At 38.6% G+C, this 22372-nt stretch overlaps 2 protein-coding genes across 5 annotated transcripts in view; one reads left to right on the top strand and one right to left on the bottom strand.

The window, feature by feature from the left end:
* The window catches only part of TPR (translocated promoter region, nuclear basket protein), a 41720-nt gene extending 25198 nt beyond the window's left edge, over window positions 1-16522 (top strand). For 2 of the 4 annotated variants that reach the window (XM_026062940.1, XM_026062917.1), the window contains 17 exons: window positions 542-603; window positions 1544-1752; window positions 2069-2341; window positions 3338-3486; window positions 4369-4452; window positions 5849-6049; window positions 6748-6879; window positions 7403-7493; window positions 7978-8162; window positions 9732-9800; window positions 11022-11131; window positions 11817-11923; window positions 12566-12661; window positions 12864-13020; window positions 14549-14667; window positions 15226-15324; window positions 16303-16522. In XM_026062940.1, the coding sequence (XP_025918725.1) occupies window positions 542-603; window positions 1544-1752; window positions 2069-2341; window positions 3338-3486; window positions 4369-4452; window positions 5849-6049; window positions 6748-6879; window positions 7403-7493; window positions 7978-8162; window positions 9732-9800; window positions 11022-11131; window positions 11817-11923; window positions 12566-12661; window positions 12864-13020; window positions 14549-14667; window positions 15226-15324; window positions 16303-16358 (2199 nt within the window). In that variant the 3' untranslated portion in view covers window positions 16359-16522. The remainder of the gene's footprint in view (window positions 1-541; window positions 604-1543; window positions 1753-2068; window positions 2342-3337; window positions 3487-4368; window positions 4453-5848; window positions 6050-6747; window positions 6880-7402; window positions 7494-7977; window positions 8163-9731; window positions 9801-11021; window positions 11132-11816; window positions 11924-12565; window positions 12662-12863; window positions 13021-14548; window positions 14668-15225; window positions 15325-16302) is intronic. The other 2 variants (XM_026062929.1, XM_026062923.1) reach the window with 2 other exon arrangements.
* Window positions 16462-22372, bottom strand: part of PRG4 (proteoglycan 4) — an 18884-nt gene continuing 12973 nt past the window's right edge. Inside the window, exons 7-13 of the mRNA XM_026062735.1 lie at window positions 20926-22369; window positions 19888-19977; window positions 19642-19781; window positions 19066-19222; window positions 18029-18205; window positions 17700-17825; window positions 16462-16658 (exon numbers count right to left, since the gene is read on the bottom strand). Of these exons, the coding sequence (XP_025918520.1) occupies window positions 16558-16658; window positions 17700-17825; window positions 18029-18205; window positions 19066-19222; window positions 19642-19781; window positions 19888-19977; window positions 20926-22369 (2235 nt within the window). The 3' untranslated portion in view covers window positions 16462-16557. The remainder of the gene's footprint in view (window positions 16659-17699; window positions 17826-18028; window positions 18206-19065; window positions 19223-19641; window positions 19782-19887; window positions 19978-20925; window positions 22370-22372) is intronic.

Here is a 22372-nt window from a genome sequence, read left to right as displayed (position 1 = left end):
AAAAAAAAAAAAAAAGTAGCAATGAGCCCAACAAACTGCATTATTTGATTTCTACTGGTTTTGGAAAGGCAAAAATTGACTTCAGTAAGGATTCAGAAATTAATTTTAAATTTGTTTCTTGCCATGTTCAGATTTCCCACTGTTAACTAATATACAGTTGTTTCATTCACTGTGCATCAGCAGATCAGCTGTTTATACTCTGTTCACTATATCTGCGTTTTTATACATACATTCAGTATAATTGGTTCTAGTTATTATTGATTGTAATTAATGTCTTAGTAGCTTCAGAAGATAGCTGAGAAAGCACTTAACTGGTTTAAATACTTGGTATGACCAGTATGATTTTTTTTTGAAGAAGAATTTACAGTAACCATGGAGTCTGACTAGGTATGCTGACAAAACTGTTATAGAAACAATTGTAAATGAAGAGATGAATCTGCTGAAGTATTTTTCCAAAACTCTCGCTTATATTCATTTCATAGAATTATGTGGCATGATGCTTGTTATGGAATATGTTTCTTATACGCTTCTTACTCTTTAGGTTCCAGAACAGCAGAGGCAAATCTCACTCAAATCTACTCCAGCTTCAGGTGAAAGAGGAATGTGAGTTGAAGAGTTTGGTTTTTTTTAAGAGTGTCTGGGGGTTGGGTTTTTTTTTTTTTTGGTTTTGTCTTACACCGAGGTGATTTTCTTTTAGTAAACTACTGTTGTTTTTTTTAATAAATTTTTCTTAAGCAACTTTGAAGATACTGACTGACATAATATTGTCATATTAACCACCAGGAACATGATACCTGGGAATTTTAAAAATGCTTTCAGACACTTACAACTTTTTAAGTTATACATTTTCCATTGTTACTTTTAACATTTTGGGGGAGGGAGGAAAACCAACCTTCCTTCCTTCCTTCCATCCTTCCTTCCTGTTCAAACATGGGAAATGGACTGAAAACATGGTAAAACTAACTATAAGTAAAATACATTCAAATGAAAAACCAACCAAGCTCTAAAATGGCGAGTATATATTACGACATTTAGAGAACAAACTCTTCTTAATTTTTGTGACAACATCCCTTTAAAGTAAGACTCTGATCTTAAAAAGTTTCTTTAAAAATGCACTAGGCTGATCCTAGTCTCAAACAAGAGATCATGTTGCTCCATATTGAGTGGAACAGTTAGCTTTAAGATGTATCCTTTTATTCATTAATATTACTGCTTGTAATTAAGAGCCAGCACAGCTAGTGGAGTGAGCTAAGCTCTGCTCCTTTTATGACAGTCAACAGATCTACTTACAAATTTCTAGTTGATTACCTTTTAATAAACCCATCAGAACTCTAAGCTGGGCAAAATGTTCCTGATGGCATAATGGATTAATTTTTTACTATATGCAAATCCTGGGAGACAGCTGTTTGTTGTGCTGTTGACAGGTTTTTAAATATGAAACCTTTAAAAATTAGTATTTGAGGCTATGGTAAAACAGTTAAATTTGATATTTAACAAATTTGCTTTTTGCGCTAGCATAATGAAACTAGTATCCTGTTTTCAGTGCTAGCACTTCAGATCCACCAACAGCAAATATTAAACCAACTCCTGTTGTGTCAACTCCAAGTAAAGTGACTGCGGCTGCAATAGCTGGAAATAAGTCTACTCCAAGAGCCAGTATCCGTCCAATGGTTACTCCTGCTACAGTTACTAATCCTACCACTACTCCAACAGCCACAGTTATGCCTACAACACAGGTGGAGACCCAGGAAGGTGAGCATTTTGTATTGTCCAGGGATCTACTGTAATCATAATTCCTACCTTTCCCTTGAAATCTCCCTAATTAGTAGTTAAAAACTATTTCAGGTACTTTCATTGTCCTGAATCTCTGAGTATTGCACTTTTATGAGAACTTCTTTTGCCACAAAGTTCTTTATTCTTCAGCTGAAGACGGAGTTAAGCCAAAGGGGATGTGTTAACTGAATCTGCGAAACACTGAATCTGCCTGTTTAGGGCATTCTGAAATGGAGAATGTGAACTGTACCAGATAATTAGAAGACAGTTGACTGTTTTACTGTTTGCCTTTCAGCTATGCAGTCAGAAGGACCTGTGGAGCACGTTCCAGTCTTCGGAAGCACTAGTGGGTCTGTGCGTTCCACCAGTCCTAACGTTCAGACATCTCTCTCTCAGCCCATCTTGACTGTTCAGCAGCAGACTCAGGCAACTGCTTTTGTACAGCCCACTCAGCAAAGTCATGCTCAGATTGAGCCCGCTAATCAGGAGCCTTCACCTGCCATTGTAGAAGTTGTACAGAGCTCTCAGATAGAGAGGCCCTCCACTTCCACAGCAGTGTTTGGCACAGGTTGGTTTTATTTTATAGGCCTTCCTTTCTGAGTAGTTGCTTTTGAGCAGCTCCCTTTGGACCCTTGTCAAATCAGGCCTAACTGCACATTAGCAAAGGAATTTGCTCATGTGAATTAATTTCCCTTAATTTATTTCATATCTTCCAAATTTTTAAGAGTAGGCTTTTTTCTCAAACCTTCAAAGTGCTAGCCTTGAAATGCCGTTGCCATTGTGTTCCTTAAAGTAGGAAATAAAAACAGATGGGTGTTTATCTATTCAGAGCAACTTTGGGATTTATTTCATTAAACCATGTTGCTCCTTCTTCCATGATACTGTTGGAGCAAGATTAAGTTTCAGTTAAGAGTCATGACTAAGCTACTTCAGAGTAAAAAATACAGAGAAAAATACTAAAGCTGCTCTGTGTGATGCATTGCTCCACGTTTGCCCCACAAAATGTAGATTCTGATTTAGAATGTTTGTTCCCCAAAATACACTTTTGTTAACTGCTTGTTTCCCAGCTGATACTCTATTAACTTTTAGGTGCGCTTGTCAGAAGCAAGATCACAGAATCGTGGAGGTTGGAAGGGACCTCTGGAGATCATCTAGTCCAACCCCCCTGCTCAAGCAGGGTCACCTAGAGCACATTGCACAGGATTGCATCCAGGCGTGTTTTGAATATCTCCAGAGAAGGAGACTCCACAACCTCTCTGGGCAACCTGTTCCAGTGCTCTGTCACCCTCAGTGATGTTGAGAAATGTACTTTAATTGTACCCTGAAGCTTACAATTGGGTTTGATTAGTTGGTAAATCTAGGTCCAAGAACATAAGACTTTGTACCAAAGGGACTGATGTTTTCATGTCTCTAGGAAACAGCACAAGGTTATTCTATCTGATTTCATTTGTCATCATTGAATGCAGAAAAAGAGGCAGTCTACCAGAGTAAAATTACAAAGCAGAAAATCAAAAGGTTTGGAAATTTATAGTTCTCCTGAGAATAACTGAGAGGCTCTTTCAAGTTTCAGCTACCCCAAGTTCTTCGCTGTCTAAACGTCCACGAGAAGAAGAGGAGGATAACACTGTAGAAAACTCGGACCAAATTTCAGAGGAAACGGTGGATGTACCTCTTCCAAAGAAACTTAGAAGCATACAGAGAGTTGGACCTGAGGTTTGTAAGAATATAAAATGGTATTACTTAACCTATCTCTTTGAAAGATTTTAATTGAAAAAGAGAGCATGCTACTTCAGAGCAGATCACTTTAATTTTTATCGTGATTTTTTTAATGTACCTGTGAGGAAGCAAGTAAGTTTGGGTATCAGAAGGGCAGAAATTATACTAGTTGTGCTGAGCAATGCAAATCTTAGTGAGCTATAGTGTGGATGGAGAGAGGGGGCCATATCCTGACCTTGTGGAGGAAGAAGTTAAAATAGTTGAGGGGTGGCCTGGAAGGTCATATCTACAGTGATTCTGGAGTAAAATACAGTGTGCTCRAAGACATGCCAAGAAAGCAAAGATGTGATGTTTCATGGGAAAGCTTAGAGGAGATGCATGGGAAATATTCGTGTGAGGGAATTGCTGGGATATTCCTGGAAAAAGGTGAAACTCGAGACAGGACCTCACAGCAGAGAACTCATGAAACAATATTGAGGAGATCAAAGATGTTTTCTTAACTGTGGAAAGAGAGGGAAGGCACCTAACATAAAGCAAGGGAACAAGATTGCAAGATGATTTCACTTAATTAGTGAGAGGATAGAGATAGAATGGGAAACCTTGAGGGTTTTTTATCCTGAAAAGATGTAGAGATACTGAGGAGAGTAGTTCCRGTGGACCAGAAATGTGGAAATTGTATTTCTCAAGGACAGAGAAATCTGAGGTACACTGGTGATGGGTTAAATAAAAGCAGAGCTAGGGAATAATAGTAAAGGGAGAGCAAAATGTTATCTGTGACCTTTGTGGGAAGAGACCTTTCTAAAAAATCTCAAAAGTTTTAAAAGAATCAAACTTTAGGACCAATAGTATGTTTTAAATAAGAAAAGCATGCTCTTTCAGGAGGAAGTGGCGGCAGAAGAGAGCACTGATGGTGAAGTAGAAGCTCAAACATACAACCAAGATTCACAAGACTCCATTGGAGAGGTAAGCAGGTTTAAAAGGAAAAAAATCTTAATTGCAGCCGAAATAACCATCATCTTTTTTTTTTCTCCAAACTTTTAAATTTGCTGGAAGTGAAATTTCAAATCTAAACTTGTAGATTTTCAATGGAAAGCAATTATAGCTTAGGCTTATTATAGGTTTAGACTTGCTATGTTCAAGGATAGATACTCAGTTTTTACTGAATTCTGCACATATCTATGTAAGTAATATTCATCATGTTTATGAAGCTTTGCATTTTTGACATGTAATTCCAATGTGTTGTTTTAGACATCTGTAGTGTCATTAACTCCAGTTGCAAGTAGTGAAACTGAGATGTAGAGGTTAACTGAGTCACGTTCTTAAAATGGAATTGGAGACTTTGGTTCTTTGCCTTTGTTTTTCTGAAAGGTTTGACAAATCCTTGAGCAGCCTTTGTGTTATATAGGTCACAGTGTAAGATAAATGAAGAAAAGGTTTTTCTAGTTCTGTAAACTGCCCACTGTAGCTGTTCTAGGAAAGCCAAATGTTTGACCTGTTAAATGAAATAAGTGAAAAACCTGCGTTTAATCTCCTTTCACCTCAGAAACAAGTAAAAGTTATGTTAACTTGGCAAAACCCCATACAAGTAAAAGTTATGTTAACTTGGCAAAACCCCATACTGCATCATGGAATCTGTTTTCTCTAAGCAGCGATGAGTACTGAGTCTTTGGTCCATCATTTTTCCCCTCATAACATTTACGTATTTGAAAGGTATTTAAAAGATGTTTATCCCCCATTAAATCCTAGCTGGGTATCTTCTATTCCACCGGTATCTTTAAACTTTCTTTATTTAACTGCTCTAGAACTCAGTGTGATTATTTAAGTCTAGTTGGTTCTGCTGCTAGACAATTATTTGTAACATTCAAGTGACTTGTTCAGAAAACAACAGAACCTAGCTGTCTAATCTAAACCAAAAGTCTTGAGTGCTGCAAAATATAAGTGATAGAATCCTGATTTAAAAAGCCTAAGCTGTCAGTGATGCTCAGTGTATCTGTATATGTTTATTGTACAGGTGTTGGTGATAGTTCACTGGTTATCCCAAACAGATGGATAAACATGCAGATAGCAGCTTTTTATAGATGTGCATTCAAATATATCATATATGAAGACAACTTTCCTCTCATGAGTGTGATGGCATCCATCTCAGATCAGAGATGGAAGTGAAGCACAAAAAAATAGGTGTACTTGTGTTACAGAGCAGGCCTGTAGAGCCTCCATTTGATCAAGGTTTAGAGCCAGGAGTGGAAACAGGAAGGTCTTAGAAGTATAATGAAAATCACTTTCATGATGACCATTTTTAGAAGAGTATAAGCTGCATTTCACTTTGTTTCCTTTGGTAATTTATTTTTATCTTTTACAGGGTGTTACACAGGGAGAGTATGCTCCCATGGAGGATAGTGAAGAAACTTCTCAGTCTATCCCAATAGATCTCGGACCTCTTCAATCAGATCAACAGAATACTTCTTCATCTCAGGATGGTCAGTCCAAGAGAGATGATGTCATTGTAATTGATAGTGATGATGAAGATGATGATGATGAAGAAAATGAAGGCGAGCAAGAAGTATGTATATCATGGAATTACTTTATTTATGACTTTTATATATCTTTGATCAGATGTACAGCTCATCTTGCAGGACTAGCATTTTTCAAAATTATCTTTTTGACTGTATAAATACTGTCTATATTTATGTAGCCTGGACTTCTAGTGTTTTAAAGATACTTGCTAATTCAGCTTGATTTTGAACAATCTTTAAATTCCACAACTCCTCTAGTCCATTTATGAATATTCAACATATAAGTTTTTAAAAAAGAAAGCTTTAAGAAAATGAAGTTCTTTCTTTTTAGATTAAGCAGAAATATTATTCAGCATATTCTATATTACCGTTAAATATCTTAAGTTTGCAACTATCAGTAACTCAGCTATATTCTTACAGTGGTCYTGTGTTCTCCTCAGTATCCCAAGCACTTCACACTTAGCAGTGTGAAGCAAGCATGTTTTAATTCATTGCTGTGTAACCTTTTCTATGCCAAAGTCTTGGCAGTGTGCATTAATGCAGAGGACAACCACAACTTGAACCTCATACCTGGCGCTAGATTTGTACCATTAGGAATCTAAAAATATATGTGCCCGCTCAATAATAAATAGTGAATGTCTTCAGAAAGAGATCCACAGACAAAGGTGGTCTTTGTACCATATTGTGAAGTGATTTCACTGCCCTTTGAGGACTTCCTCAAGGCCATGATATGGTATTTTCATAGGACTATGAGGATGAGGAAGAGGAAGATGAGGATGATGATGAAGACACAGGGATGGGAGATGAAGGTGATGACAGTAATGAAGGAACTGGTAGTGCTGATGGTAATGATGGATATGAAGCAGATGATGCTGAGGTGAGATTTGTACCATGTTAAATTTCTTGGAAGAATTTGGGGTTGTAACGCATCTATAAATATTTGCATACTTGAAAATCTTAATATGAACTCATCCCAGAAAATTGAGGATGCTGGTATGTAACAGTAGTTTGTGTTATAACTGGTGTTTTTACAGGAAAAATCACCTCTGAATGTGTTAGAGGGCTGAATAAAAATGCAAATATAGGAGCCAGCATGAAATGTAGAAGTTAAAAAGCTAGTAAAGCAGTTTCTACCAAAGCTGGATATTTCATTAAAAACTGCCTATTATTATTGAGTGATGATGACTACGTTGTTCAGATTTATGGATGTACACATACACAAAGCTTTTGAAAATTCATGCAGTTGTCTACATTGACATAACTTTGTAGATATTTATACAAATATCTTACGATTGCATACATTTGGTTACTTTTTGAATACCTGTTTACTACTTTTATATTTTCATTGCAGCCTAAGAAGTGTTTGGTGCTGAATCACAGTATATTTATATGGTTTCTAGGGTGCTGATGGTACAGATCCTGGAACAGAAACTGAGGAGAGCATGGGAGGAGGTGAAAGCAACCAGAGGGCAGCTGATTCTCAGAACAGTGGTATGGTTAATCCATGTTTCTTCCAAGTAAAGGGGAAAATGTACAAGCTGTTTTGCATCTATTAAAAGATGCATTTAGTAATAAGAATTTAAGGTGACATTTCAAAGACCATTTTAACCTGACCATGGATTCTTTTGAGATATGTTCTGTTGAATTTCCCTGGTTATAGTCTGCATTTGTTTAAAAGCCCTAAAACCTCTGGCTGCTGTGAAAGTTGCTGTTGATGATACAGTATATTAATCTCTCCTCTCTGAATCAGTGCTTGAATAATCAATAGCCTGTTTTGGTGCTGTGTTGACACGGCTAGCACAAACTCTCTTTCAACTGATTTTGAGTAACAGTACTGAGCTGTCCCCACTTTYGCAAGGGTAAAAATGTCTGTTTGACTATGGTAGCAAAATTTGAAGATTTGCCTTCATGTTTTCAACTCAGTAACGTTTTGGAGGACACAGACTTATTGCTCTATACTTTCTTATGTTTTTAGGTGAAGGGAGTACAAGTGCTGCAGAGTCCACTTTTCCTCATGAAAGTTCAAGAGAACAGCAGCCATCATCTGCCTCGGAGCGGCAGGCCCCTCGACCTCCACAGTCACCACGCAGACCACCGCATCCGTTGCCTCCACGACTAACTATTCATGCTCCTCCGCAAGAACTGGGTCCCCCAGTGCAGGTATAAAATATCTCTAGCAGTTCAGAAGGCTTTATAAAAATGTACTGCATGATTTCTTCTAAATAAGAAGACTCTAGTTTAAGTGCCCTGCATCTTGTAAAAAGATAATCACTTCTATTTAGCATCCTAAAAAATGGAAGCTGAGCAAACTGACTTAACATGTCTCATTCTTCAGATTATAACTGTACAAGTGAAAGAAGTATTAAAAGCAGTAAAGCACTCATGATGGATTGTGTATCTTGAAACTATTGACTAAAACAACACTGATATAATGAATGTTGATATTTCCACTATAATGACTGTTCTTGAACAGGTTGTAACTCGGACAGATTTGCAAGGATTTTTATTAATCTCTGCCCAGAAGCAGTTTTGGCAAAGGAGTGTGGCTGCTCATTTTCTAAGCTGAACCTTTCATGATCAGTGCCTTACCCACGGTTATGCTTTGATGTAAAGCTGTACATTTTGTAAAGGGAAGCATCATAGCCCGAATTTTGCAAAAATATTCTGTTTGTGAGATTATGCTTTACTGTTAACTTGTTCTGAGGCCTGGGGCCTCTGCCTAAGTTTTCTGTCCTCAGTAGAAAATTAAGTAAAATAGTAATGTTAATTGCACTTACCCAGAATTTAAACCAACGTGGTTGTCTTTCATGGTTAGGCCTGGCAGCGGATATGAGATACAGGGTAGCTGCTCTCATGATTTATCCTTTAAAAAGGTGTGATGATGTGCTGAGCAGTGTACACCTCCCTTGACTTATCAGCACATGAACCTGTATGAAGCAGGGGAGAGAAGAAAGGAAGTTTTTTGTCTTTCCTGTAAGCTGCAGAGCTGTTGTGGCTGTTGCTTAACAGCTAATATCTACTTTATCGCTACGCGCTTTCCATGGGCTGCCTGATTTCCCCTTTCCCCCACCTCCTCTGCTGCCATGTGCCTGAACATTGAACAGAATGTCAAAGCCGCGGGTGAAAGGAAGAGCAAAGCCTCTGTATAGCAAAAGGCATAAGTTTCGCGTTGGTTCTACCACTTGAGTGAGGGTAGGGAATTCATGAAGGTGAACTTAATGTGATCTTAATATTTTTAGCTTATCCCAGTAATAACCATTGGCGTCTTGCTATTTTTTTGCAAGAATACAATTAATAAAAATGTGCTTGTTTTCTAAAGATCCTTTTATGTGTTATGAAATACATCCAAATTCAGTAGTCTTTACACACAGTTAAACTGTTTAAATAAACTGCTTTAAAATGGATTTTGATAAACGAACCATTAAAATAAATAAATTTAAATATCTGTTAATGTTTACATATTCTCTCTCCTCTTTATCGTGGAAGCAGTGTCTAAATAACACGCTACTTCCCTCTTTTTCTTCATCGTACTGCTTAATTTTTGTAAAATAACATCTCCCAACTTACTTGGGATGACTTAAATATATTTCAGTGTGCCCTTCATTCCTATAACTGTTATGGTTTTCTTCATTTAGCCTCTATACTTGGCTCTATTTAAAAAATGATGTTATTAAAACTCCAGAGAAGCATTTATACTATTTTTTTTTTTTTTTTTTTTACACTATAAAGAGAATCCAGATGACTCGAAGGCAGTCAGTGGGCCGTGGACTTCAGCTAACTCCTGGTATAGGTGGGATGGTAAGTATATGAAAGCCTGCTAGTAAAAACCTGCATTGAGGGAGCATTTATGACTCTTGGGTTTTGTTTTTTGTTTGTTTTTTTTTGTTTTTGTTTGGGGGGGGGTTGTTTTGTGTGGTTTGGGGGGGATGTGGGTGGGGTTTTTTTGATTTTTTTTTTTGTTTGTTTGTTTTTTGGGGTGTTTGGGGGTTTGGGGGGGTTTTGTTGTGTGTGTTGGGTTTTTTGTTGGGTATGTCGGGTTTGTTCTGGGGTTTGGGTTTTTTTTTTTGTTGTTTTTTGTTTTTCAAATAAGGCTAGCGAATAACTTCAGGGGTAGGGAGTAGATATATAAAGTGGAAATGTTATCAAGAAAGAAAATTTCAACCTGATCCTAAGGTAGCATAGTTAATTCAGTTATGCTTTCTGTCCGTCTCCTTCAACTAATTTTGAGCCCTTCATCCAGTTTCAACCGACTTTGGCAGAAACAAATTGGTGGATGGACAAACAAGGGGGGAGAGAGGGAGACTGACTAAAAAGTATCCTGCCTAACATCAGAGGCATCATCTTGGTTTTTTTGGTTCTGCTTGGCTTGCATATACGTGCCGTTCAATTTCTGCTTGGACATGGCCTTAATACCTACAGCTTCTTGCCCAGACAATAATTGAGCACATGGGTATTTTGAACGTAGGGGTATTTGGAAGGGAAAGATTTGAAAGATAAGGGGAAGGGAAATAAAGCGAATGCCTCATTGAAGATGAGGGAAAAGGGAGCCGAGGTTTCTTGCTTTGTAGGCAATGTAGAAACAAAGGGCCCAAGTCTATAGGGAACAGATAATTTGATTCACATTGTGGAAAAATTCCACATGGTGGGTACATTACAGCAATCCAAGTTAAGAGAGATGATTCCTATCTATATATGAATCAGTCATCCTAAGATTCYTTTGTAGTCAATGGGGAGATGTGGCACTCGCATGATATGGTCATCTCAGCACAGAGTAGATGTCTAAAAATCCATTAGACATCTTGTTCCCTGCAGTGTGTTTTTTTTTTTTTTCCTTGCCTGTAAGAGCGGTCTCTACAACTAGCTCGGATTTAGATGTCTGAAGCTACAGAAGAATTTTTTTAGAATTAAATATGTCTCATTTATGTATTTATTTATTTTGCTAGAAGATTTGGAAAAAGCAAAGTAACCTTTAAGTCAGCATGGTAGGAACCCAAAATACATCGTAGCCTCTCATCTCAGTCTTTTTTTTTCCAGCAGCAACACTTCTTTGATGATGAGGACAGAACAGTTCCAAGCACACCAACTCTTGTAGTACCACATCGTACAGATGGATTTGCAGAAGCTATTCAGTAAGTAATTATAAAAATATATATATATAATAATAAAGTTCTGGCATTTTGACTTTCTGTTTTCAGTGGAATGAAGGTAAATTCAAATGAAATGAACTTGTGGTTGGAGTAATGTGCTAAATAGTATTACAACTGTTAGATCACTGCATCCACAAATCAGTTAAAATTGTTTGAATTGTGTATCATAAAACTTATCAACAAATTAGGTGGGAAGTCATCTCCAATGTATCTCCAATGTATTGTAAATTAACTAAGAAAAGATTAAGCAAAAAAAAAAAGGTTGTTTTATTCCCCCCCATATTAATGTTCTAACAGTTTGTAACAAAAGGATAGGTTTTGCGATACTGGTGCTACTGACCAGTTGAAGTAGGAGAAATTCATCTCCATTTTTGGCAGTTAGGAGAGTTCTGGGACATGTTCTGCAATCCACTTAAAACTGAGAATTCATAGGATGAATTAAAAGTAAATAAATAAAAATTCCCCTCAGAACCATTTTACTGTTTTCTCATGCAGTCCAAATAAGTTTGAGAAACTAATTGCCATTTAAGTAGTAATAGCTTAGCTGTTTTTATAGTCATTATTAATTCATTTTGTCCGTAATTTGTTCTCTTGTTTCAGTTGGAAAGTTACCCTTTTTCTGATCATCAGAAAAATTGCAGAATTATTTAAGTCTTTATTTTGATAGTTCCCCCCAGGTAGCTGGAGTTCCTAGATTCAGATTTGGACCCCCTGAAGATATGCCACAAACTAGTTCCAGCCACTCTGATCTTGGTCAGCTTGCATCACAAGGAGGTAAACATGTTCCTTACTCTCTTTTCCATGGTGGTTAGAGTAACAACAAAAATTTTTGTCAAGAGGAAGTAACTCAGTTTTGGGGACTTGTTGCAGTGCATAAACCTGCTTAACTCACTGCTGTGACTTCTGAATAGTTGTCAGCCCAGAGAGAGAGAGACTAAAGGAAAGTGAAAAGGTTTTTCCTGGTGGGCAGGAGAAAGTTCAAGCAGAATTAAAATATTGAAGGAATGGTTTTTTACTTCAGTTTTCATGTTGCTTTTCATGTAGCTTTTCTGTAGTAAAATAATAGGGGAAAACAGGAAATGCAAATAAACCTTGGGGTAAAGGTTTACCTGCTAAGAAAGAACTAGGCAATATGTCTTTTTTGTCTTTGCTGTTGTCCTAAATCAATCCCTTTCCCTTGCATCCCTGTCAGCATGAAAAGGTTGGTTATTTGAGAACAGCTCACAGCACAATAATGGGGTAAGAAGACGACTAAAAGTAAAATGAGTAGTGGTATTTTCATCAAGGGTTTACCTTACAACAAATTATAATTAGCTATGGCAGTAAGTTAAAAGCTATTAAAATAACTAAAATCTCACTATTTAAGTACAAAGCACTGGATTTCATCAATTGTCGTTAAAACCTTGTGTATTGCAGGTTTAGGAATGTATGAAACCCCGCTCTTCCTTGCTCATGAGGAAGAATCAGGTGGTCGTAGTGTTCCAACCACACCATTGCAAGTAGCAGCACCAGGTGAGTGGAAGGAAATTTGTAGGATGATGTAAAGATTGGAAGCCTTGATTTTGCAGAAAAGAATGAAAATCATTATTATACTGCTTATTGATACAGCAAGAATATTCCTATTGCCCTTTCCCTGGTGTGCCTAAGACTTCCATAAATTTTCTTTAGGAAGTACAAAATAACTCCATGTTTATTTACTGTCTTGCCTGTATAGTGACAGTTTTTACTGAAAGTACGTCAGCTGACGCTTCGGAGCATGCTTCCCAGTCTGTTCCAATGGTTACGACGTCTACTGGCAATCTGTCCACAACTACAGAGTCTGGAGCAGGCGATGATGGGGATGAAGTTTTTGCAGAGGCAGAATCTGAAGGGTAAACTATGACCTGATTGGTTGACTAAGACTTACTGTCTAAAAAACWGTCTATTAAACCAGGGTTTAATAATTTTGTTAAGTAGTATAATCTTTTGACAGTTTCTTCTAAAAACAAAGTTTTCTTCTGAGAATTTAATATAGCTAATATGAAAGTCACTTTTTTTTTTTTTTAACTATTTGTTCAAACTGTAAAAGACTCTAATAGTCAAGAACKGAAGGTAAAGACCCCAATTTGAAGAACTGGTGTTTGTAGAATAAAGGCTAAAGCATTCTTTTTTGTGAATTAAGAAAAATCGCTCCTTATTATAAGGGAAGCATATACACTTCTGTCATTGAGTTAAGGCAGTGCAAGTACAAAAATTAACACAAGAAAGGAGAAATAAGTAAGCAGTTCTTAAGAATTTGATAGACAAATGATTCTGTCTCCCACTTTGCCAGTGCAAATTTTTTTAATATATTTGTAATAGTTTTGTGTTATGATCAATTAGTTTATGAATCTAAAAGGGGTTTAATTATATTTTATGATATTTTTTATTTTTATGATTATTATTGCTTGCATAATAATAAAAGGTGTGTAGTTCACAATTTACCTAAACTTTTATCTACTGGCTGTAGAAGTTTTAGTCATAAGTAATTGAAATGTTATTGCTGAAAATTAAATGTTTCAGTTGGTTTTCTTGATGTAGTTCCAGCATGCGTTACAGTGGTCTGACTACATTGCACTTTTGAGTAGTTCAAGCTTAGGATGAGTATYCTAATGTTAAGGCCTCAAATTTGTTTTCTTACACAACCATCTTATCCTTAGTGGAGTAGAAWTATATTCACAGTGGAATTAAATGGTTCATGGAACAATCTGTAGTTCAAAATAGGCATTTAACATGAAGGGGGAGTTGCAAATAGAGTACATGTATTTCCCACAACTTAGTATCAGTTTTAGTTACCATCTTCTAATGTCTTTTATTTATTAATCAATGTAAACATAATGTAAGTTACATAATGTAAGTAATGTATAATTTTCTTTCTTTTCTCCAGCCCTTTAATGCTCTAGTTGCCTTTTGACTCTGATATATGATGTTAAAATATAGCTGTATTGTTCTCTTTTTTTATTGGCTTTTGAAGACCAAATAACTTAGGTATTGCACCAGTAAGTGATTTTTAGCCCTTCAGTGGTAGTCCCTCCCTTACTTCATTCTTTGCTTGTCTAAGCATACAAACAATAATTTTTCTCCCAATTATTAACTAGCTTCTTTGACCTTATATGAGGCAAGTATTATGCTGGATATGCATCTTGAACTGGGCTGCATATCAAGGAAATTATATTGTTATTTTTCTAAAAAACAGATCATTCTTTAATCTCTCATAATTGAGGCGGGGGAACAGGATGAAGGAGGAGAAAGCCTATGAAAATTTCCAGGGAAAGACACTTGGTTAGATATCTTTCTGCACTAAAAAGATGCTAGTTTYGTGGGCTTTTTTGACGTTATGTGAGTATACTTATATGTCTATGTTATTCTTTTCTCTTACAGAATTACTTCGGAAGCTGGCCTGGAAATTGATAGCCAACAAGAAGAAGAATCTGTTCAAGCATCTGATGAGTCAGATCTTCCTTCTACTAGTCAAGATCCTCCTTCTAGTTCATCTGCAGGTACTGGTTTATTGCTGAAACAGGTTGTTTCTTGCCATTTGATTAAGTGTGGGAATTTTTGAACCAGTATCATGCACTGTTGATAGCCAAGATCTACAAAATAAGATAGCAAATCTTACTTAGAACTTAAGGCAAGAACACGTTTAGGTGCCTTTGGTCTTAATGGCAAGTCACTTTTACCTGGACATCAGAAACTGGAGTAGACTGCAGTAAAAATAATGCTTCCAGGAGCAAAAGTTACTTGATGCATTGGTGGTTCTGTCCACTGTTATTTTTGATGTCAAATTCAAAAGTACTTTTTCATTCAATTAAGTTGTCAATAGTAAGTAAATCACTGTTCAGTTACTGATTTACCAGTAAGCATAGATATGAAAGAAATGCCAAACTTACTAATTCTGAGGCTTTTATTTATTATCAGATGTCAATGAACTAAGATGCACCTTCATAATTTTAAAGTAAATTCAAGAGCACAGATGTGTATCAAGTCATGTAAACRTCAACAGCGATAAAGCGTATCAGACACTAGACATTCTCTCCTATGTTTCCCCTTCTTCACAGACACAAGTAGTAATCAGCCTAAGCCGTTTCGRCGTGTCAGGCTTCAGCCACCAACATTAAGAACTGGTGTCCGTGGTCGTCAGTTCAACAGACAGAGGGGTAAGCATTTGTCATTGCTCAGATTAGGGCTTTTTTCTTCAAATCAATTTTTAATAGTTTCTTCCTTTGGTGACCATACACGTGGTACTACTTTAAGTGTTTGTGATTATTTGTAAGACATTGAATAATACAGCATCCCTGCCCTAGCTTTCAATGTTAGCCTAAGAATGTGGTAGGATTCATGTTGATATGTTAGCCTGAGCATTTTTTTGATAGGCAGACTTTCTTCTTATGCAGCACTTGGTTCTTATCAATGGAAAGAAAGAGAATGCCAGTAGATCTTAAACATAACAAAATTTAAAAAAAAAAACAAAAAATAATGTTAGGACGTAACTTTAGAACTCTTAGTTTGTAAGATTAGAGCTCAGTTTCCATCTGGTACTACATAAGGGTTCTAGTCATTATATCACTAAGTCTTACTCTGATTAAAGAAAATACAGTGGTTTTTTTTTATAGCAATATAGAGTTAAAGCAGGAAAATAAATTTTTGTTTAACTTCTGTTGTAAGAAAAATCCTCAGATGAAGTGTATTCAGTTTGACATTATTTTAACAATGTAGACAACTTGATTTATATATTTCAATGCTAGTATCTAGTATTTCTTTAAAAAAAAAAAAAAAAAAGAGGAGGAAGAGCTAGGATAGATATCCTTCATAGTCTATCACCATTTCTTTATTAACCAACAGGAGGGGCTAATTGCTTTCAATTATGATTAAGAGTGCTATACTTGTTCCTTTGGCACACAGCCTGACACAGTTAAGGACCACAAGTCAACAACATTCTCTTAGATGGCAAAACAATAATGTATCCGTACCACAGGGCTAAGGGGAGGAAAAGAGAGGCTGAATTTCACCAGAAGGGAAGTGTTCCTTTGCATGAGGACTTTCTTAGAGAAGAATAAAGTAGCACATATACCAGTGTTTTATTAAAGGGGTGAAAAGGACTTCTATTAATTCATTTGTTTTCTTTCCCAACACAGGTGTAACTCATGCAATGGGAGGCAGAGGAGGCCTGAACAGAGGCAATATTAGTTAAATGATCTGTAAAGTCTTTACAGCTGTGTATAAAAAGTGCCAGTTTGCCTGTGGTTGCTTTAGTGCAATGAAAGCAGAGCTTAAAGCAGCGTTTTATACTTAGATTTGTGTGCACACAGTTCAATGTCTTTATTAATAAAATTAGACAAACTGTCAACATTAAAATGGCATTTTTTTAAAAAAAAATCCTGTGGTGTGCATCACTTAGGACAGTTGTACCAGTCCTTGGATACCGTCTTTCCAGTGAGATAAGTAACAGACGTTGCTGTTTTGCTGCCCACATCCAAACTGTAGTACCGATCTGAAAAGAAGAAATGCGGGAATTAAATTCCAGAAACTACATTTAGTACATGAAAAGACTTCTGCATTGAAATTAAAACCTTCCTTTTAATTTCATTTTGTCATGACTAGTAGATTATCATTCCTCATGTTTGGAGTTGAGAGAGGCTCTAAATATCAGTTTTTAGCCTAGCATTTGATTTTTTGAGATGTATTTCTTTGTGTTTAGCAAAGATTTTCGGTACTGTTAATAATTAAATCTTGCCCAAGAACAGAGACCTTCAATAACAGGGACTAGGAAAGAATACACTTATATTGCTAGAACACAGTAGTAGTTTGTAGAATTTAGAAATCAAACAAGCTAGAAATAAAACAATCCTGAACTTGACTGTAAGAGTGGGACTTCTGTGGTCCCCAAGTGTGAATTAGCCTACCTTTTCTAAGGTTAGGAGTTATATCCTAATGGAAAAGACATACTTCAGTGTCCTGTGTTTGGATATGGCTAGTACTTTGAGCTTTTTTTTTGAATAATCAAAATTCTGAGGAATGCCTTGACATGATTCTGGCTAGAAGGAAAGGATCTACTCAATCTGTAACCAGATGTTTTTTCCTCTGAAGTAAAAAGGTTCATGTCCCTCCTGAATTTTTGTCAGAAACATAGTTCCATTGAAGCCCCTGACAAAGCTATCAATGTAATGGTCCAAGGATTTCAATCTGTCATTAATATAATTCTGCATCTAAGTGTCCTTCCCCCCACCCCCATAAAGCCTTTTTCTATAAGCCTCAACTCCTACGGCAAGGCATGCCACAGCTGGCTGGTTTGAATCATTGTACCTCAGTGCTACTAGCTGTCCTCTAATGACTGATTTGTTAAAGAAACATCTCTTAATTACAGGCAACATTTTAGCTCTCGTTGCTTTTTTATGGTTCTTGTTTAAGATTAGTCTTGCAGAATCACAAGTGGTAACAGCACACTTCAAACAGCTCAGAGATACTTAGGCTTCTTTCTTCCCCGTCCCTTCAGTCCTTTGAGCTATAGTAACTTGCATTAGCTTTAACTTACTGCTGGAGAAGGCATAATAATCATAGCCATCTGGTTTATTGTAGTTTGGTACTGATACGGTTGAATGAATTACTTTCGGGAGTCCTCTCCAGTAGGCAGTGATTTTAACTTCCTTACGTAAGATTTCTGCAAGCAAAAGGAAACTAAATGAGGAGGTGTCACAGTGTATCTGCTATAAGCTATCATTTGCTTGTATAATTTACAGCAAGAGAGAACTATAAAGCTGAAAAATTTTAAAGTACTATATTAAAAAATGGAACAGAATGTTGTGTTTCAGAAACCACTAAGATTAAAACAGCTGTATAAAAAACTTAATAAACATAAATTACCAGATGGATATGGATTGATTCTGACAGTCTGGAAAGCCTGCAATCTTACTGCACGTTGAAAGCGTCTCCTTATTACAAGTCTTGGGACATAAGCTGGGTATTTTATGGTAAGCCGGGCTTTATTTTTGCACTTCTTGGCTGGTTCTTGTTTGTACACATATTGCTGTATTTTGCCACCTTAAAAAAAAAAAAAAAAAAAAAAACTAAATCAGAAATGAAAATGTCATCAATAGCCATATCACAGGTACAAAGATCAGAGCATCATTTTAATGCCTCTGCCGCTGTCTAAATGCTGTTGCAGCTTTCTATATCCCTTCCTACGTTTTGAGGTCTAAAAGCCTGGCTCTGAGCAGCGCTTCCAGAAGTGGCAGGAGGGGCTGCAGTCTCGGCGGAGCGGCTGCAGCGAGCGCGGTGCCGGGGAGCTGCTGCCTCTGTCGGCACGCGTTCTGCACCCTCGCGCCTCGCCGTCAGCGAGAGGGGAACACCGTCTGTCTCTTCGGGTAGTGAAGGCAAAGGCTGTTGTCCAGGAAAGTACCGTAGCACTTTGCATTTCTTTAACCTCAGCTTTTTTTAAATTCAGATAACAATTCTTATGTTGGTAGTACATCATTCATATACGATAAGGAAACTACYTTCATTTAAAACACGAAACAAAGGTTTCAACCAAGAAAGAGGGGAGGGAAGCTTCTAAACACAGTTACAAGCTAATAAGCTTGGCTGAAGCCTTCCACTGTCTGATTAACCTGTGACTGAATTTTACCACCAGATAAAATTTACTTTAATGTTTGTCTGATAACATGCTGGAGCCTGTCCCTTGCAGTCCTGTCTATTCTGAAAAGCAGTTTAAGCTCTCTAAGTACTGACAGAAATTTTTAGTGCCTCCAGCTATCTTTTAGCGCGCTCTGTGGCCACTTATGGGTTGGGGTTTTTTTGAAGRAAATAGTCTGTCAGTCACAAGAAATCATGTTTTTCTCCCTGCCCAGTGTAATTCAAGCACCTGGTGGTGGTTACATGAACTTTTGAACTGTCAGGCCTACCTTTTTTGATAAAATACACAGATTCGGGTCTGTTGTTGTGTCTCGCCACGGGGAGGGCTGCTATTATCTTCCCGCTGAGCCCCGCAAAGCCTCTTGCGAGGGCTTTGGGATAGCCTTTATCCATTACGCCGTCGGTGAACCGCCAGTAGAGGGAATTCTGGCAATTTAAGCAAAAGCGGAGCTTCAGAGGAAATTCCTTGCTGGTAGCTGAGCTTCAATACACACGCGAAAAACAATCGTGACGCTAGCACTTTGATAACTACACCGTGAGGCTGACTGAAACCTTCCGTTCCACGTCCATAAGAACGGAAAATTATTACAGCTTCTTGCTCATAAATACTCAATACTTATATCTGCTGTAATCTCGAACACTGAACTTTGAGAACATTACTAAATGAAGGAGTTTGCTGTCTAAATCTATAGATTTTAGCAGGCAGGAAAAGCTGCTTAGAAGTCCAGGGCTGCAAGACTAATTGGGCAATAATGGGCACAGTGTTTTTAATCAGGTGCCTCGTTACTAGCCACAAGTTGAGCCTGCGTTCGGGCGAGGGGAAGCACCTGCGAAGCTCTCCCCACCTTGATGAAGAAGGTTTTGCCGTCGCAGTTGCACCTGGAGAAGACAGTGTCGATGGGGGACGGGATGCCCCAGCCGTCGGCGATCCGGCGCGGCTCGGCTGTCGGCGGGCTCCAGCCGTTCAGCAGCCAGTAGTAGTGACCTGCGGAGACGCGGCGGCACTGAAACACCGGGGTGCCGCCGGAGGGATGAGCGGCCGCGCGGGGCGCCGGCAGGAGAGGGACCTGGGCGCCCAGGAGGCCGCTTACCTCGGAAAACAGCCAGGGTCCCGTTCTGCAGAGCGACCATGCCGTCCGCCGGCTTCCCGTTGCACAGGTTCTTCTCCTCTTTTATGTGCGCTACAAAATAGTGTGGGTTTAATTTTATTTTTTTTTTAAACAAAAAGTACGCCATTAAACCCCCCCCCCCCCCCATGTTCAGTTAAATGTGGCTCCTTGCATGTAAAAATAATTCTAATTTAGGGTTCTGATTCAGGCCTCCGTCTGATCCTCATCATACAAATAGTTTAATTACTCATTTGAGATAAATTCTTGAAAAGTTCAGTGTCCTAGGAGTATAAAAATAGGTGTTTGTATAGCTAGGTACAGATATCGTCGTTTATTAGCAGTTTACCTCAGTGCCTGTGCTTCAGGAAAAGGTAAGCCTATAAATGCACTCTGTGCTATGTTTCATATTTAACTTCTTGATGCTTAGTGGTTTTATGTGCTATTTTTCATATTTAATTTCTTCACACTTAGTGGTATTATGTGCTATGTTTCATATTTAAATTTTTCATGCTTAGTGATGTTTACCCGATGTTTCCCCAAGCTTCCCTGGTGGGTTCCCCCTTGCCCCTTATTTCTTAAAAATGTGTTTAAATTTACTTCCAGTTAAATATGAAGCAAGGATGAATGTTTTGATCAAAATTACTTGCTTTTTCTTTTTTTCTAAAACATAAAAGACTGCTTTCTTCACCAAGTGCCTGTCAATATATGCTTGAAAAAGAACCTGGGGGCTATATCATAGTAAAATAAATAGTGAGGGCATGTATAATGGCAAAAAGCACAGAGAAAAGAAAATACAAGGAAGATTTCTTGTTTTTCTTATGCATGTGACTACAAAGTGCCAGATTAGGTACCGTGACTAATAGTGGCCATTCGTGAGATGTGAAAGTTTATATTCTCTCTCCTTGACTTTTTTGTTTGCATTACCGTAGTGCTTACAGCAAACGCTTTTCATCAGGGCTGACTACTGAAATAAAATCATGCCCTAAACGACTTGAAAACTTAGGTAAAATTAAAAATTACCAGCAGTCACGACGCCAGGAGCCGCGGCCCCGCGACCCCGGCCGGGCACCGGGGCGGGAGCGCYGGCTTCCCCTGGCGCGGGGCGGAAAGGCCTGGCGGGTCTTTTGCCCGCTGGACCTCTTCCCGGGATGCTCTCCGGTGGGGTCGCCGGCGCCTTCGTGCCCAGCGGGAAGCAGTTGCCTTGCATTCCTCCCGTCAAAGCTGGGAAGTCCCCGGGCTGTATCAAAGGCTTAACGTTTCTCGGAGGCTCCTCTTTTACCGGCAGACGTTCGGCAAGAGGCTCGTCTCTTGTGTCCGTAGTCGCCCCGGAAGCCACAGCTGGCTTGGCTGTCCCTTTAGAAACAGCCGACGTTTCTTTCGCTGTGACCTTCTTATCTGCCGTAGTTGTGGCATCTTCCGGGGTTTTTTCGGTTGCGGCAGTAGGTTTTTTGGTGGTTGTCTCTTTTTTGTTAGCTGTCGTTGTCTCTTTACTGGGACCGGCAGCTTCTTYCTTCGTGCCCGTGGTCGCGCCTTTGACAAGAGTCGTCATTTCTTTACGGGTACCAGCCGGAGCGACGGCTGTGGGTCCTTCTGCTGCAGCCCTCGTGGCTGTTGTCACAGTCCCCACGGCCTGGGGAGCTGAACCTGTTTGGGCAGCTGCGGTCAGCGCGGCGGGTTTAGGCATGGGAGTCGTCTGTTCTTCAGCCGCTGTTGTTGTCACGGTCGCTGCAGCCACCGGATGTTTTTCTTTTTTAGCTGTTGATGTTAACGCCTCTTTTGGCACGGGTGTTTTATCTTGTCTAGCTGGGGCCGTTTCCTTTCCTTTAGCTGTTGTTACAATCTTTTTGCCCACCGTAGTCATGTCCATTTTAGCTGTTGTTGTTACAGCTTCTTTGGCTGCAGGAGTTGAATCTGGAGTATTGCCTTTACCTTCAGGAGATTCATCTGCTTTAGCTGTCATCGCCACAGACTCTTTAACTGCAGGGGTTTTGTCTGTCTTAGCTGTCGTCGTTATCTCTTCTTTCACTGTGGTGGTTTCTTTTTTACTTGTCTCTTTAGTTACTGGAGTCCTAACTGTTTTAGCTGTCGTACTGGCTTTTTTGTCTGCTATTGTTACAATCTCTTTGTCTGTAGCAGTTGTGTCTGGTTTAACTGTCGTTGTTGTCTCTTTGGCTTTTGTGGTGGTTTCTTTACCTGTTGTAGTTGCTGTCGTGGTGGTCATTATGCTTGCTTCATCTGCAGTGGTTGCTGAGTCTGCCTTGTCAAAAACTAGGGGCTCTTCAGATACAGTCGTTTTAGCTGCTGTTGTCGCTGTCTTTTGTCCTGCTGTAGTCGTGTCTTCTTCAGGTGTGGTGGTTGCCACTTTTGGTGCAAGAGTTGTAATTTTTTTAGCTGCCTCAGTGGCCGCAGGAGTAGTCTCCTTGTCTTTAGGGGTGGTGGGAGCATCTGCCTTGGTCGTGGCTGCCTC

The sequence above is a fragment of the Apteryx rowi genome, unplaced genomic scaffold (assembly GCF_003343035.1).
Source record: "Apteryx rowi isolate R43461 unplaced genomic scaffold, aptRow1 scaffold_100, whole genome shotgun sequence".
In the NCBI taxonomy this organism is placed as follows: Eukaryota; Metazoa; Chordata; class Aves; order Apterygiformes; family Apterygidae; genus Apteryx; species Apteryx rowi.
Note: the sequence above shows the minus strand (reverse complement) of the source record. Positions and strands in the feature narration are given on the sequence as shown.